General features: G+C 35.1%; 1 protein-coding gene across 1 annotated transcript; it reads right to left on the bottom strand.

The window, feature by feature from the left end:
- Nucleotides 1–179: 179 nt before the first annotated feature.
- On the bottom strand, nt 180–2,265 carry tnfa (tumor necrosis factor a (TNF superfamily, member 2)). The gene is made up of 4 exons (XM_056741499.1): nt 1,921–2,265; nt 1,784–1,811; nt 1,621–1,689; nt 180–880 (listed from the first exon to the last, which is right to left on the bottom strand). Exons 1-4 carry the CDS (start codon nt 2,074–2,076, stop codon nt 426–428), a joined length of 708 nt encoding a protein of 235 aa, XP_056597477.1. The 5' UTR covers nt 2,077–2,265; the 3' UTR covers nt 180–425.
- Nucleotides 2,266–13,127: the final 10,862 nt, after the last annotated feature.

Raw genomic sequence — 13,127 nt, 5'->3', positions numbered from 1 at the left:
TTTTATTCAATTTCTTTACATTAGCAATGCACAGCTAAACAATCTATAAATATGAACGAAAATAAATAAATAAATAGTTTAATAAATAAATACATTTCTTATTATGAAATAATCATAATTTAAATTATTAAATACGTATGTATAAACACTAGATCTATTGTATTGCATTAATTCAGAATTCATGACCAAAATGGCAAAATACATTTTTTCTCTGATAAAATAAGCACATCTCTTTCTGGATTCGTCAGGAGCTTGTCGATAAGTTTCATAGCGTTAGATTTTGAGCTGTGTTTTAATATAAAACATCAACTGGAGGTCAGTCCAAGGTCATCTTTCATGTTATGGAAGTTAAGGCATGACATTTTTTGTGTTTCTTTGACTTGCTTCTACTTCTCCTGAAGTTTGGTGACATTTCTCTGTAGCGTTCACAGTGCAAATGCACCAAAGAAGTTTTTCCCCTGATCATTTTCGACTTCTGTAAACTTACTGGGATGGGTCGTCACAGTGAACAATCTGTCTCCAGCATACAGTCGAAAAGCTGCACCAAAGTAAATTGTGCTGTACCACGACTGTTCACTGTCGGGCACTTGAACACACGCGGAACGCAAAGCGTTGAAGAGCGGTTTAGAGTCAGCCTTCAAATCTGAATCAGAATATAAATCAGAACTGCGCATCACCTCATGGCTCACATGTACAATCTCCTGGTCCTCCTCAGGATTTGACTTGCAGGTAACTCGAAAAGACACCTGACTGTAGATGAAGTATATTCCATCATTGGGAATGATGATTTCATTTCCCTCTAATCTCAGACCACCTTGAAAGAACGCCTGATCCATGTTGTCTTGCCACTCCAGGGAGTTTCCTTTAAAGACGTCTCCTGCTGAAGGAAAATTTAGAAAACACGGTCAATATGAATACCCACTCAAGGTGTACAATACAAGTCAGATATGTTTTCTACCACGTGCCCTATTCAATTTTAGATAAAACTTATTCAAGACTATAACCTGATACATCACACAAGGGTTAAGTGTGGCTTTAGTGTCCAAATAGATTCCGGTGACCAGCTTTGTTTGATAAGCAGATTTCATTCACCAAGTAACTTCTAGAATTCTACATTTCTTAAATCTGTAAAAGCTTTACATTGAAACCCCTACAGTACATTTTTGAAGACTTGTGACATTTTAAACACCTTTAGCCTTGTGAATTGTTAAATTTCAATTGAAAATATATGGTTTTTTTATATTCAAATGAAAAAAAAACCTGAATAATATTAAATAAATAAATAATTATACTAAACAAATATTTGAAATAGTATATTAATTAATAAAATATATATATATGCCTTTTAATTTTTGATGTGTTTTATAATGATGTTTGTCTATTTTTTAAGATTAAAATGTGTGCAAATATCAACATCTTATTCAAGAAGAGGAATATAATCTATCTGATCATTTATTTTATACCAACTATTATATCTGATCAGTGGCTTCCCTAACACGTAGCTTATATGAATGGTCAACTGGTGATAGTTTTGTGGTTTTAGCTTCGTACACCTGCTCTCTTCATCTTTAGGACTGTTCCATTGCCAAACTCTTTATTAGTAACATGTTTTAGACTTACCTGTTAAATGTATGGCATCCTTTACTGTGTTATTTTCATTTGGAGCTGCTCTCAACATATGCCTGATATCTGATGGGGAAAGACAATGACAATTTGTGTAAGATGACTTCTGTTTCACATCGAACAGAGCAAAGAGGATCTGATACTGCTGTTTCTAACTCACCGCTTCCCTCATCTTGACTGTCTGGAGACTAGAAAAAAAAGCAAACAATTACACAGCTAATCATTTACTCATGATACAGAAATATATGTGGGAAATCCAACTGTAGTTGTGTTGCTCGAGGAAACGTGAAGCTTTACCTTGTTGGATGTAAAGCAGACTGCAGCAGTGGCACAAAGGGCCACAGCCAGAAGAGCACCACACATCCTCCAGATGCCCGACTTTGAAGATCCAGATCTCCTCACCACAGTTAAGGGCTGTTCGATGTCTAACAGTACCTCACTTTCGTGTCCCATCACTTTTCTTCTATGTGTTGTAGTCCTTAAAAAGATCTATTTAAACTTGTAAATAAAATGTTTGGTAGTATGTAGTATTATGTCAGTAAGACCCTCTTATGTATCCTCAGCACAGATCTCTTTGGTAGGTTGGTCTGCAAAAACTGGCCCTTCATTCCAAGATTTGCTCTTTTTAAAGCAGAAAATGCCGCTGTGAGACTAACGGAAACTCCAGTGATGTCAGTGAAGTGCTAAGAAAATATGAGTATGAGAGGGAGATAGAAGGGGAAACCATAAAACACAACCACCCACATGCTCACACCCACACAAACATTCTATCTCATCTATCTTATCTATCTATCTATCTATCTATCTATCTATCTATCTATCTATCTATCTATCTATCTATACCCGTTGGTTTTCTATTTTATGGTGGTAAAAAGCATTTCCTCTTTTATGAAATGATTCAGCGTGCACAATATAAAGGTGCATTTGACATTTTTTAAAGCATCAACACCACAGACCTGTGCCAACAGGAGAACTATTTTCATCCACTTATCTACAGTGCAATCTTTCCACAATTGTTTTGTCTGGTCCTTGTGTGATCTAATAGCACATCATGTGGTATCTCTGTATTTACTTTTCTTCCTTCCCCGTACAACAGTGTAACAACAGAAACTGTTATGTTTTAGAGACAATACCGACCATTGTTTTGTGCTGTGGCCATCTCCTAACACACCTGACTATACACAATTGCATTTGAACAAATGTGTTTATTTCTTATTTGTTTGGTGTAATATCAAAAGTTCTGTGTCCAAATTCCAAAATTTAACTCCTAAATATTTTCGAGAATTAAATGTAAACTCCAAACAAAACTACAGTAAATAAATATAATAAAAACAGACACTTTGTGGCCATTACATTTTGATCATGTTTGGTCAAATTTGATTTTTGGCTCGAACGGGCCATGCGGTCAAACATGGTGGTAGAGTTGTGTTGGATTGGGGGGTTTTAAAGGCAGGGAAAGTTGGAGACTAGTTCCAGGTGAAATAAATATTGAACCAACATATTTCAGCACCTTACAATCCCATCCAGAGCCAACTTTACCACCACACAACAAGACAATGACTTAAAACATACATCCAAGCTCTGCGAGTATTATTTAGAAAACAAACAGTAGGCTGGAGTCATTTTTGGAGTAATTTGATGAAATGGCCTGTCCAGCCACCAGACTTTAGTTCTATTGAACTGCACGTAGATGAACACAATGTCAGAAAGAAATATTCAACCAGTGAAGAACCCCATTCGGCAACTTTATAAGAGGCATTGACATATATTGTATAATGTTATGTCTTGTTGCATATACTGTATATGAACATACACATGTTTCTCCAAAAACTTTTGATACTGCGATTTGATAATTTTGCATTTAGAACTCGTTTGACTTGTAGCTTGCAAAATGACAGAAACTTTTTTGTAAAATTGTCTGTGTCATAACATGTGGTGATGAAGCACTTATAACACTTGATAACATAGTGTTAAAAAAACTGTTTTATTCCAGTGTACTCTGCTGGGTAAAATGATGCAGGGCCCACCACATGAGACACTTTAGAGAGGTGAAAGATCTGTAGGCTGCAGCAACACGGAACTGGAGAAGGTTGGTCCCTGACTGTGGTCACATTTCAGTAGAATTTGTAGATGAGTTGGAGACGATCAAGGTAAACCCCCCTTTTGGCTTCATTTCTTGATTTATATTTTAGCTTAATATTTTATTAAAAATTAAGAAAAACATAAATAATATTATTTTTAATTTTTAAAAGTCCTTTTAATTTTTTCTGCATGTAGAACAGCTCATTCTGAAAGTATGGCAAACAGTTTACGCTTGTCTTATGTTGTCATTTTTAAAGATTCCCCAGTAAATACTACCCTATTTTTACATTCACTTTTTCCACCAGTATGACATCAAAATTTTTTACAATATTCTTAGGCTATATCCAGGAAGTGAAACTGGATATTGGCCTAGATTGGAAAATAAGATCAACCTCAAAATGTTTGGTCATGCTGACGCTGTTGCCAGAGGTCGTGACAAGGACACCTATTCTTAAATTCACAACATAACCCTTACGTAAAGAAAATTTATTTTGATATCAATGAAGAGTCAACATATAAAATAATATTCAGTGTATTGGTGATTACGTGGAGTAATACATAAATATATTAGATTACTGAATAATACAGAAGGAATTCCTGCTGTCCATATATTGGGGAATGTATGTGAACATACTGTATATAATGGCAATATAATCACATTTACATGGAAATATGTATTAGCAGTATACTGTATCTATGTTTCAATGTATATTTTTTATTACTGTGTTTCTTTCAAATGGGTAAATAAGAAAATTGGTAAATTAATGATAACAAAATGTCTATTTTTGACCGAACATTTTGGGTACAGACATAGACATCAAATGTCAACTTACAGGTACTTGTTTTTCATTTATTTAAAATAGGTAAAGTTAAAATAATATAGAAACAGAATTAAGGAACAAGATTCATGTAAAGGTGATACATTTGAAATAATTAAAAAAATATATAGCTGTTTAAACCACAGCACACCTGACTCAAAGTGAACTACTAGTGAAACAGTTCACAGGGTGAGCAATAATGACTGAATTTTAATTTTGTGTGAAATATCCCTTTAAGCCAAAGGAGGATGTGAAGACACAGATTATCATTAGATCGAAAAAAAATACCTGCCTTGAGCTACCATGTGGCGAAGTCTGCTGTTTTTCTTCTGCAAAGCTTTGACCTGGTTCCGAAGGTCTACAAGAAATGCCCCCATTACGTACAGTATGTTAGACTCTGGCCTTTTGGTTAAAAAACCTGCTTCCCATTCTGGACTCATTGCCTGTTTTAAGTTCGAATCCCACTCGGAGCAGCTTACTTATCTAGAACCATTTTACTGGTAATACTGACAGTGTGTTCTGTTTTTGATTGTTTTCAACTAAGTGAACTGCATAAAGTGTTTACTGGGACAGTGCCTAGGCCATGCCATTTATTTAAGAAAATCCATAACAATACAATAAGCTTTTATTTGTGTCCCTACAGCATTTGCGCATATAGTTTTACCAAACGTTAGTAAAAACGTTCTCATTGACCTCTATCTAAATAAAAACAATAATCAAATATTCGTTTTATTAGCTGTAATCAACTACAGTACTATTGAGAAAGTTTTGTTTTATTTTATTTTCAGAGTTATTTTCAAACAATGAGTATGTATTTAGAAGCATTTATATTAAAAATATTTTTTGGTTGTTATTTATTTACTTCCTATTTATGATGATCAGAATTCATGTTATATTAAAATAAGTATGAATTTTGCTTTAAGAAAAGTAGATTACTGTGTTTTTCAATTGCTTTGGCTCATTTCTCGAAGTTTTTTTCTCAAAAAAAGAAGATTGGGTCTTAACAGTTAGTTTCTCGTTCAAATCAGACTTTAGTTTCTTTTTGATTTGAGCCAAATGCAAATGCTTTGGCAAATGTGTGCAAACAGTATGTACAATTGTCTGCAGTTTGAACAACAACTAATTGAATATGGCTTGTTGATCAAAACTGATGAGTCAAGGCTCACTTAAACTGTCAAACTCTTCACAACTTCTCAATAATTTTTCGCCGTCACTTTCAAAATGATCCATTCAATTATGACAAATGGGTATACACGCATGTATATTCCATAAATATCTGACATTGACATTGTTTGTAATGTTTGCTAAATTGGCAAATGACTTCTAATTGCAATACAATTTGAATCAATCAACGTCCACAACCCTGAACTGCAGCAACATGCACATATACTTGGTGGTGGTGTTAGAGGAAGAGGTGAAAGTAGAAGAGTCAGAGTCTCTGTTGAATACCACGAATGCTGCATGTGAGGGCATCACAGATGATCTTTGCAGGGGATGGGTCAGCATTCAAGGAGATTTTTCCCCAGTGCATGGCAATGGAAAACAACAGATGTGATGTTGATGAAAATCTTTGGCCTTACCAACAAGAGCGAAAGGACGTCCACCAAGAATAATTTATTTCATGGATGTTATTTTATAGTTATTTTATATTTTCGTGTATTTATGGTAACTAACAGTAAGAAATATGAAATGAACAGTAATTGGACAAGCAAGATTTCACTTTACATGCAATACAGTCGTACAAAAATAAATGTACTGTATAAATACTAATGCTTATATACTTTTTTCTATGTAATGTTGAATCTTCTCAACAAAAATCTGATTTTATTTATAAAATCTTAATTTCAATGGTTGGCTGTCATGGTGAAAAAACAACTAAACATTTTGACCAGTGTGGCTCTCACGACAAAACAAAAACACTTTCTATTTTGATGGCACAGGCCAAATTACTTACACGATAACTAGGTTTTGAAGCATGAATCAAATGTTTTGGGTGAGTAACTACATTTTGCAGACATGTAATAAAGTTTTGAAGCTCCAGCAAACAGTTGTGACATTTGCACTCACAGTTTAGAGAATGTTAAGAGGTTTTGAGAAATGAGCCAAAGCAATAGAGAAAAACTGTAAGACTCTGCCCATTCAAGTAATGTTTATTGGCTACTTCTCCCAGAAATTGTCATCAATTGTTATGAATTTTGGTTCATGTGATCTTTGGACCAAGCCCCATAGAAATGACCGAAAATAATTTAGATTTTTGTCTTTGTTCAAAAGTTATGATGTCACAAATTTAATAATTCTTGCATTGATGATTTGTCATTTTCTAACAGTCCAACAACTTATTGTAAAGCATATGAATAACTGATTTTACCTCTACTCCTTTGACAAATGTGGTCTATTTTTTCCAATTTCTTCTCATTTGATCTTTGGACCAAGCCACACAGAAATTACTTAACAGATTTTTGATGTTTGTTGGAATATTTTCAGAAATTCATCTCCAAAGTTATCTGTGACATTGTCCATTTCTCACAATACAATATTTTTTTGGCACTATATAACATGGGATACATTAATATAGAAAATCTTCATCATAAGTGCATTCTCATTTCTGACATCTGTTTCTCTTGTTCATTGTATTTCTGTTATTTTTGCTCTACGCTCTCATTTCAGCACATTCGGGTTTTGGCCAGTATCAATGCATGCAGCTCTGTAATCTCTCCTCCGGCATGCTGGGTTAAGCACGTCAACTGATTTTGCTCTAAGGTAACTGTGCCTTTGATGATTTGCCCATATTGCTACTTGCAGCTCTGATACGTTTCTTCAAAAGCCTAGGTGCAAATGCCTGCTGAGTTGTGTAAGATGTTTTGTCTATCCTTAATTGCAAAATGTTACGAATACATGCAGTTGTGAAAGTATGTTAGCCTTGAGTACCTGTCATCTTGCAAACTGACTTCCCAAGGTATTTGTAAATATTTACTTGTGTAAATATAAAGTTATACCTTCATTCTGTCTCCATTTACTTGTACAAATATCTTTGTTTTGCTGAACACCAAGAGTTAAAGTATAATAGTAACTTTGGTCACATGAAGGTTATATTGTGTATGGGCATTTATTTTTCTAAACCTGTTATTCAGATAGCTGATGACGAATCTGAAGCTTGGACTCCATTCAGTGGTCAACAAAATCTGTCTGAGCAGAAGTCTATGTAAATTTCTGCTGTTAAAATACGGATTATTGATCAGACCAGTATAATTTTTTTTTCATTTTAAGCCCTGCTTTAAAGATGAGGTGACACACGCATTTTCTACCAATCTCATATTCATCTTGAGTACATATACAGTAGTATTACATACTTCGTATCTTCGAAGAGTCTTTAGCTTGATCAAATTTATAAAAATGAGATACAGCTGTACGATTATTTCTGGAAAAAGACGAGCTGCTGGAGGCGTGCAGGGAGTGAACTACAGCACGAGCACACAGTACATCATCGCATTTATCCCTCCATGTTGTTAACATTTGTAGTATTCTTATGTTGGTCATAGGCCAATCACCTGTTATTACAAACCAGTGTTTTCATTGGACAGAATGCACAAATTAGTACGCTGAGTTGAGTTTTGTGCTGCTCCAGTAAAGATGTGCTACATGTTCTAGTGATGCAATTTCATTAAATATTGATACAAGCAGATACCGGAATCTTGGGCATTATTCTCGAAACACTACAACATTATGCAACTATGCACTGATTGCCAACAAAACGCAGATGTGTGACTTAGTTTGACTTACAGAGTGTGGTTCATGTCTGCCATTATTTAGCGCTGGGACTGCGCCATCTATCAGTTTCAAACAATCTTCAAATCCAGCGTTTTCTCCACCGTATATATTTATATTTATAACATTCACCACCAAAATGCAGTGAATAAAATCTGGTAAACTTCCGTCAGCAGTGTGAAGCGGCATTGATGACAGTGCTCTTTCGTATTCTGTCTGGTTGATGAGTGGGCGTGGTCTTTCTCTCACGCTCGCCTGTGGGCATGCTCTTTCGCTCGCTTTAAAGGGAGAATAAGGGACTAAGAACTCTTGTTATGAAACGGGATTCCATGTTCAACAACAACTTTATGAAACCTGTACGAACCCTGGCGGAGTGAATCGAGCAATACGATTTTTGACAAGTTGACCATGTTAAGCTTGAGTAGCCAGCACCTTTAACATTGTAAAGAAGTCGGAATGGATGAAATAGCATTTCCTCCTCCACTTTAACAACACAATAATGTGGGCAAATTCAACTTTCAGGCCATTGTCCATATAGCTCAAAAGAGGTAGCTTGCACAATTCCATTGCTGCCTTCTTGAAATCATTTGGTAAAGCACTTTCTTTTCTTTAAATTCGTCTAAATTTAAGGCACCTAAATGATATTGCTCTACAGTTTATCTCAGCTGCTTTGGTTCATTTTTCAAATCATTCTTAAAATTCTCTTGCAAAATAGAAACTGCATTTCTCAGAACAATTCATACAACATTTTACATCATGGAATACCTGCAAAAGACTGTCGATTGTTCAAAATTATTAGTTCATCTCTCAAAAGGACATTTTGACATCAACGAACATGTCAATACCATCAAAATGACAAGTCCTTGTGTCATTGTTCACAAACAGGACAGTAAAATGTTTACCCATGTTGTCAATGTAACGGGGGACTTATTTTTTTGAGTGTTTTACGTAACTGAATGTGCAACACTAATAGCAAAAGATTGAACAGGATTCACTTTACACTTGTTCTGTTGGTCTGTCAACAAACTACACATCAAGCTTGAACAAAGTAACCAGGATGCAGAAGAGACAACATTATTTTACAGCCCAATGGGAAAAATAGAAAGATAAAAATAGGAAAGACCCCTCAGGCAGCAATGTATGCAGTAAATGCAGTAAAACTACGTTTTTTCTACTCCCCCTTTCTTTGGGATGTCTTACTCTTGCATTTTTTTTTCATTGTTAAATACCCGAATAACATAATCAAAGCCTCAAAAACAGCGAAAGACTAGTTCCTTTAAGGAATCATCCTGTCTGTTTCACACCACACATGTAAGCAGTGGGTATGCGGTGCGGTGGCAGCATGTGCCCAATGTCCTTTAATTCTGGCAGCATATACACCATGCACAGCGCTTCCACCACACTACATCAATGCAATTTCACATTTCAAATTAATCAATGCGCAAAATATCTTCCAGAACTTCATCAAACCACTTTTTAAGCAGATTGCATTTGTTATATCCGCCTGTTAACTTACAATAGTAGAGATTGACTGACTAGTGATGTGATTGCTTTTCTCTCACACATGTGTGCAATATAAGCATTTAACATAATGTCTATGTAGTTTTATCTGTTTTTTTTCAGAAGGTTGGGGTTCAGACAGTTCACTGAAAGTGTAATGGGATCGTTTTCCACTCATTATGCTAAATTATGCTATGCTAAAAGTGCTATCGGCAGACCCGGAGATCGGTTGAATACAGTAGATTCCAAAATGGTAAAACAAAACTTAATAACTCAGGGGGAGTTGGAGAATGAGCCTATTTCCCCCCCAAAAGAAGGGTGTTCCTTTAACCTGGTATCTAGTGTCCTGCACAAAATGCATTGAGAGTGTAGAATTTGCAGCTCCACATCATTGGTCAGCAACAAAATTTCCCACACTGTTTACATGCCTGAATTACTGTATTAATAAAAGAAAATCAAATCACAAGAACAACACCAGGGCCAGTGTTATATCAAATCTTATGAATTAATTAATGAATGAGGCATTTTATATAGCGCTTCATTGTGTGTTACTGTTCACCCAAAGGGCTTTACATTCATATGAGGGGGGTCTCTCCTCAACCACCACCATAATATAGCAATTATGCTATATTGTTAATGACCAGTTGTTCAAACATTTTTTTTAAGCAAAGCTACTGAAGGAGCAAGACGTGGCAATGAGAAAAAAAGAAAGCTTTCATTGTGCTGTGACATGTGTAATGCTACGTTCGAGACAGGAATTTGTTATATTTCCCTCCTCAAACACAGAAATTGTGTCTGGAACTCTAACGCCATTGGCCGTCGCAGTTGCTATTTTAGGGCTCTATGTGGGAAATATCCATGACTTTAGTGTTATTGCATGTTATCTATATAAACAAACCCTGCAGTTACTGATGAGAGATGGGTGATGTGAGCTCCGCTGCTTGAGCAATTTTTTACCTAGTCGCGTTGCTAGACACGCCCATTTCCTGTCGCCAACTGTCACTGTCGCTGGGTGTTGCTGGAATGTTGTAGAGACAATGTCAACCATTTTTTTGAAATGTGGCCACACACCTGACTACACAAGATTGGATTTAAACACATGAACAATTGTCTTAATTTTTTAATTGCATCAGTGTAATATCAATAGTTTTGTGTCCAAATTTATAAATGAAGCTGAGAACCTGTATTTTTGTACATACTTTAAATGTATTTTCTGCAGTTTGTTAAATAATGTAGTTTTCTGCACATATGAACATACAGACATCTTTTAAAAAACAAAAATTAATGTGAAACTTTTGATGAGCTACTGCCATTTTGAAACTTGACATAATTACATCAAAAATTGTACGTGTGTCGTAACATGTGGTGATGTAGCACTTGTAACACTTGATAGCATAGTGTTAAAAAACAACTTTTTTTATTCCAGTGTGTAGACTCTGAATGGGTTAATGATGCAAGGCCCACCACATGAGAGACTGTAGAGAGCTGAGAAATCTGCAGGCTTCAGCAACACGGAACTGGAGAGTTCAAAACTAGAACACTAACAAATGGTCCTTGTGGTCACATTTCAGTAGAATTTGTGCTGGTGATTATCAAGATTAAGCTCAATTTTGACTCGGCTACATTACTTTTTCTTTTTTATCTTATTATTTGGATATTTTGGTAAAATAAATATAAAATATTATCCTTTTTGTTTCCTATACATCGTTTTACTATTTTCTTCATTTAGAGCCGCTGATACTGAATGTAGCCTATTTTGTCCCACCAGCATGACATTATAAACTCTTTTGAAATATTTTCAGCCTATATAAAACATGTGAAACTGGACATTGGCCTAGATTGGAAAATAAGACGAACCTCAAAAAGTTTGGTCATGCCGTTGTCAGAGGACACTCATCCTTGGATTCATAAAATGACGAAATTCATGACAAAGCCATGTGACATCTGCCTTTCTCCATATGCGGGCGGCATCATGGCATGAATCTCTCCGTAAGACTGTGTATTGGCACAGACTGACAGTGGGACAGTGATTGTACTTGGGTGTTAAAAGAAGCGGAACATAGACGGGGAATTTAACCATCTGACTAATCACAAAACTTTTCTGACTTATCTCATATTCATTTAACAAATAACAGCACTACTATTAGATTGTTTGGTTTTGCACACCCATCCGACAGGTATTCATGGAGAACAGATTTTTTGTTTGTTTATAGAGTCTTACATTTATTTTTTACAATTAAAACTTCTTCATGTCATTGAAGAAAACAACCCTCAACAAGTTAACTCATTGTGTCATATTGTTTGTCTGAATGGCTTACTCAAGTTTGTTAATCCTAATGTTTTCAATTGCGCAGCTCAATGAAGAACTTCCCGTAAGATGCTTTGAAACAACTACAACTGTCTTGACCTGATTTGACTTCAGGGTTGACTTCCTGTTGAGGGTTTCCTTCACCCTCACAGGTGAAACTAGATTGTCTCACTCTCTTTTAGTTACCTTTGTGAGTGGGGGGCTTACACGTATCTCTGACTCATCTCTGGGTTGGGATAGTGGGTGGGGGACTATGAAAAAATCACACTCCCTAAATAGTTGGGATTTTTTTATTATGATTTTTTGAATAGCTGTGGAAAGCATATACATGCCGACACAAAGGTGAACCTCCAACAAACTTCCAACCCTACATACTTATTTTCTTAACAGTGTTTCTCAGTTTTGCAATCCTGCGAAAAATTATAATTTCACAACCTTTTTATCTTGTCAAAGATAATCATGGCAACTTTGTAGTCATGCACAACCCTTTTATCAGTTAGTCCTCTATACAATACTTTGCATATTTTTTCAGATCTTCAATGATCAATACGGCCCTTCTCTCAAAATTCTATGTACTAAAGTTAAACTTTTTATATGTCGTTGTGTTCTTTTGTGAAAACATAGATCGCAAATGGCCAAAAAATAAATAACGTAAAATAAAACAAAATTTTAAAAATGGGGATTTAACTGGAATACTAAGTGCCTTAATTGGCAGAGTGGACAGACAAAAATAAAATTATTTTATTCTTGTTTTGAAGTAGAACATTATTTTATTATAAGTTTCAAAATATTATAATTGCTTTATTATTAATTTTCTTGTATTTCCCGTTTATTGCTAGTCACATTATGATCAATAAACAAGACAACCACTTCCATATCAAAATATGGTATATTGCAATTTGCTGTACGAGAAACAAATATGATATACGAAATATACAATAAAATAAATAAAATCTGTTACGAGATCATCATATGATACAAATATATTTAAATCTTCACAATTATTTGAGTTTTTACCATAATTTGGATGC

The sequence above is a fragment of the Triplophysa dalaica genome, chromosome 25 (genome assembly GCF_015846415.1).
Source record: "Triplophysa dalaica isolate WHDGS20190420 chromosome 25, ASM1584641v1, whole genome shotgun sequence".
Taxonomy (NCBI): domain Eukaryota; kingdom Metazoa; phylum Chordata; class Actinopteri; order Cypriniformes; family Nemacheilidae; genus Triplophysa; species Triplophysa dalaica.
This window is presented reverse-complemented; position numbering and strand designations above follow the sequence as displayed.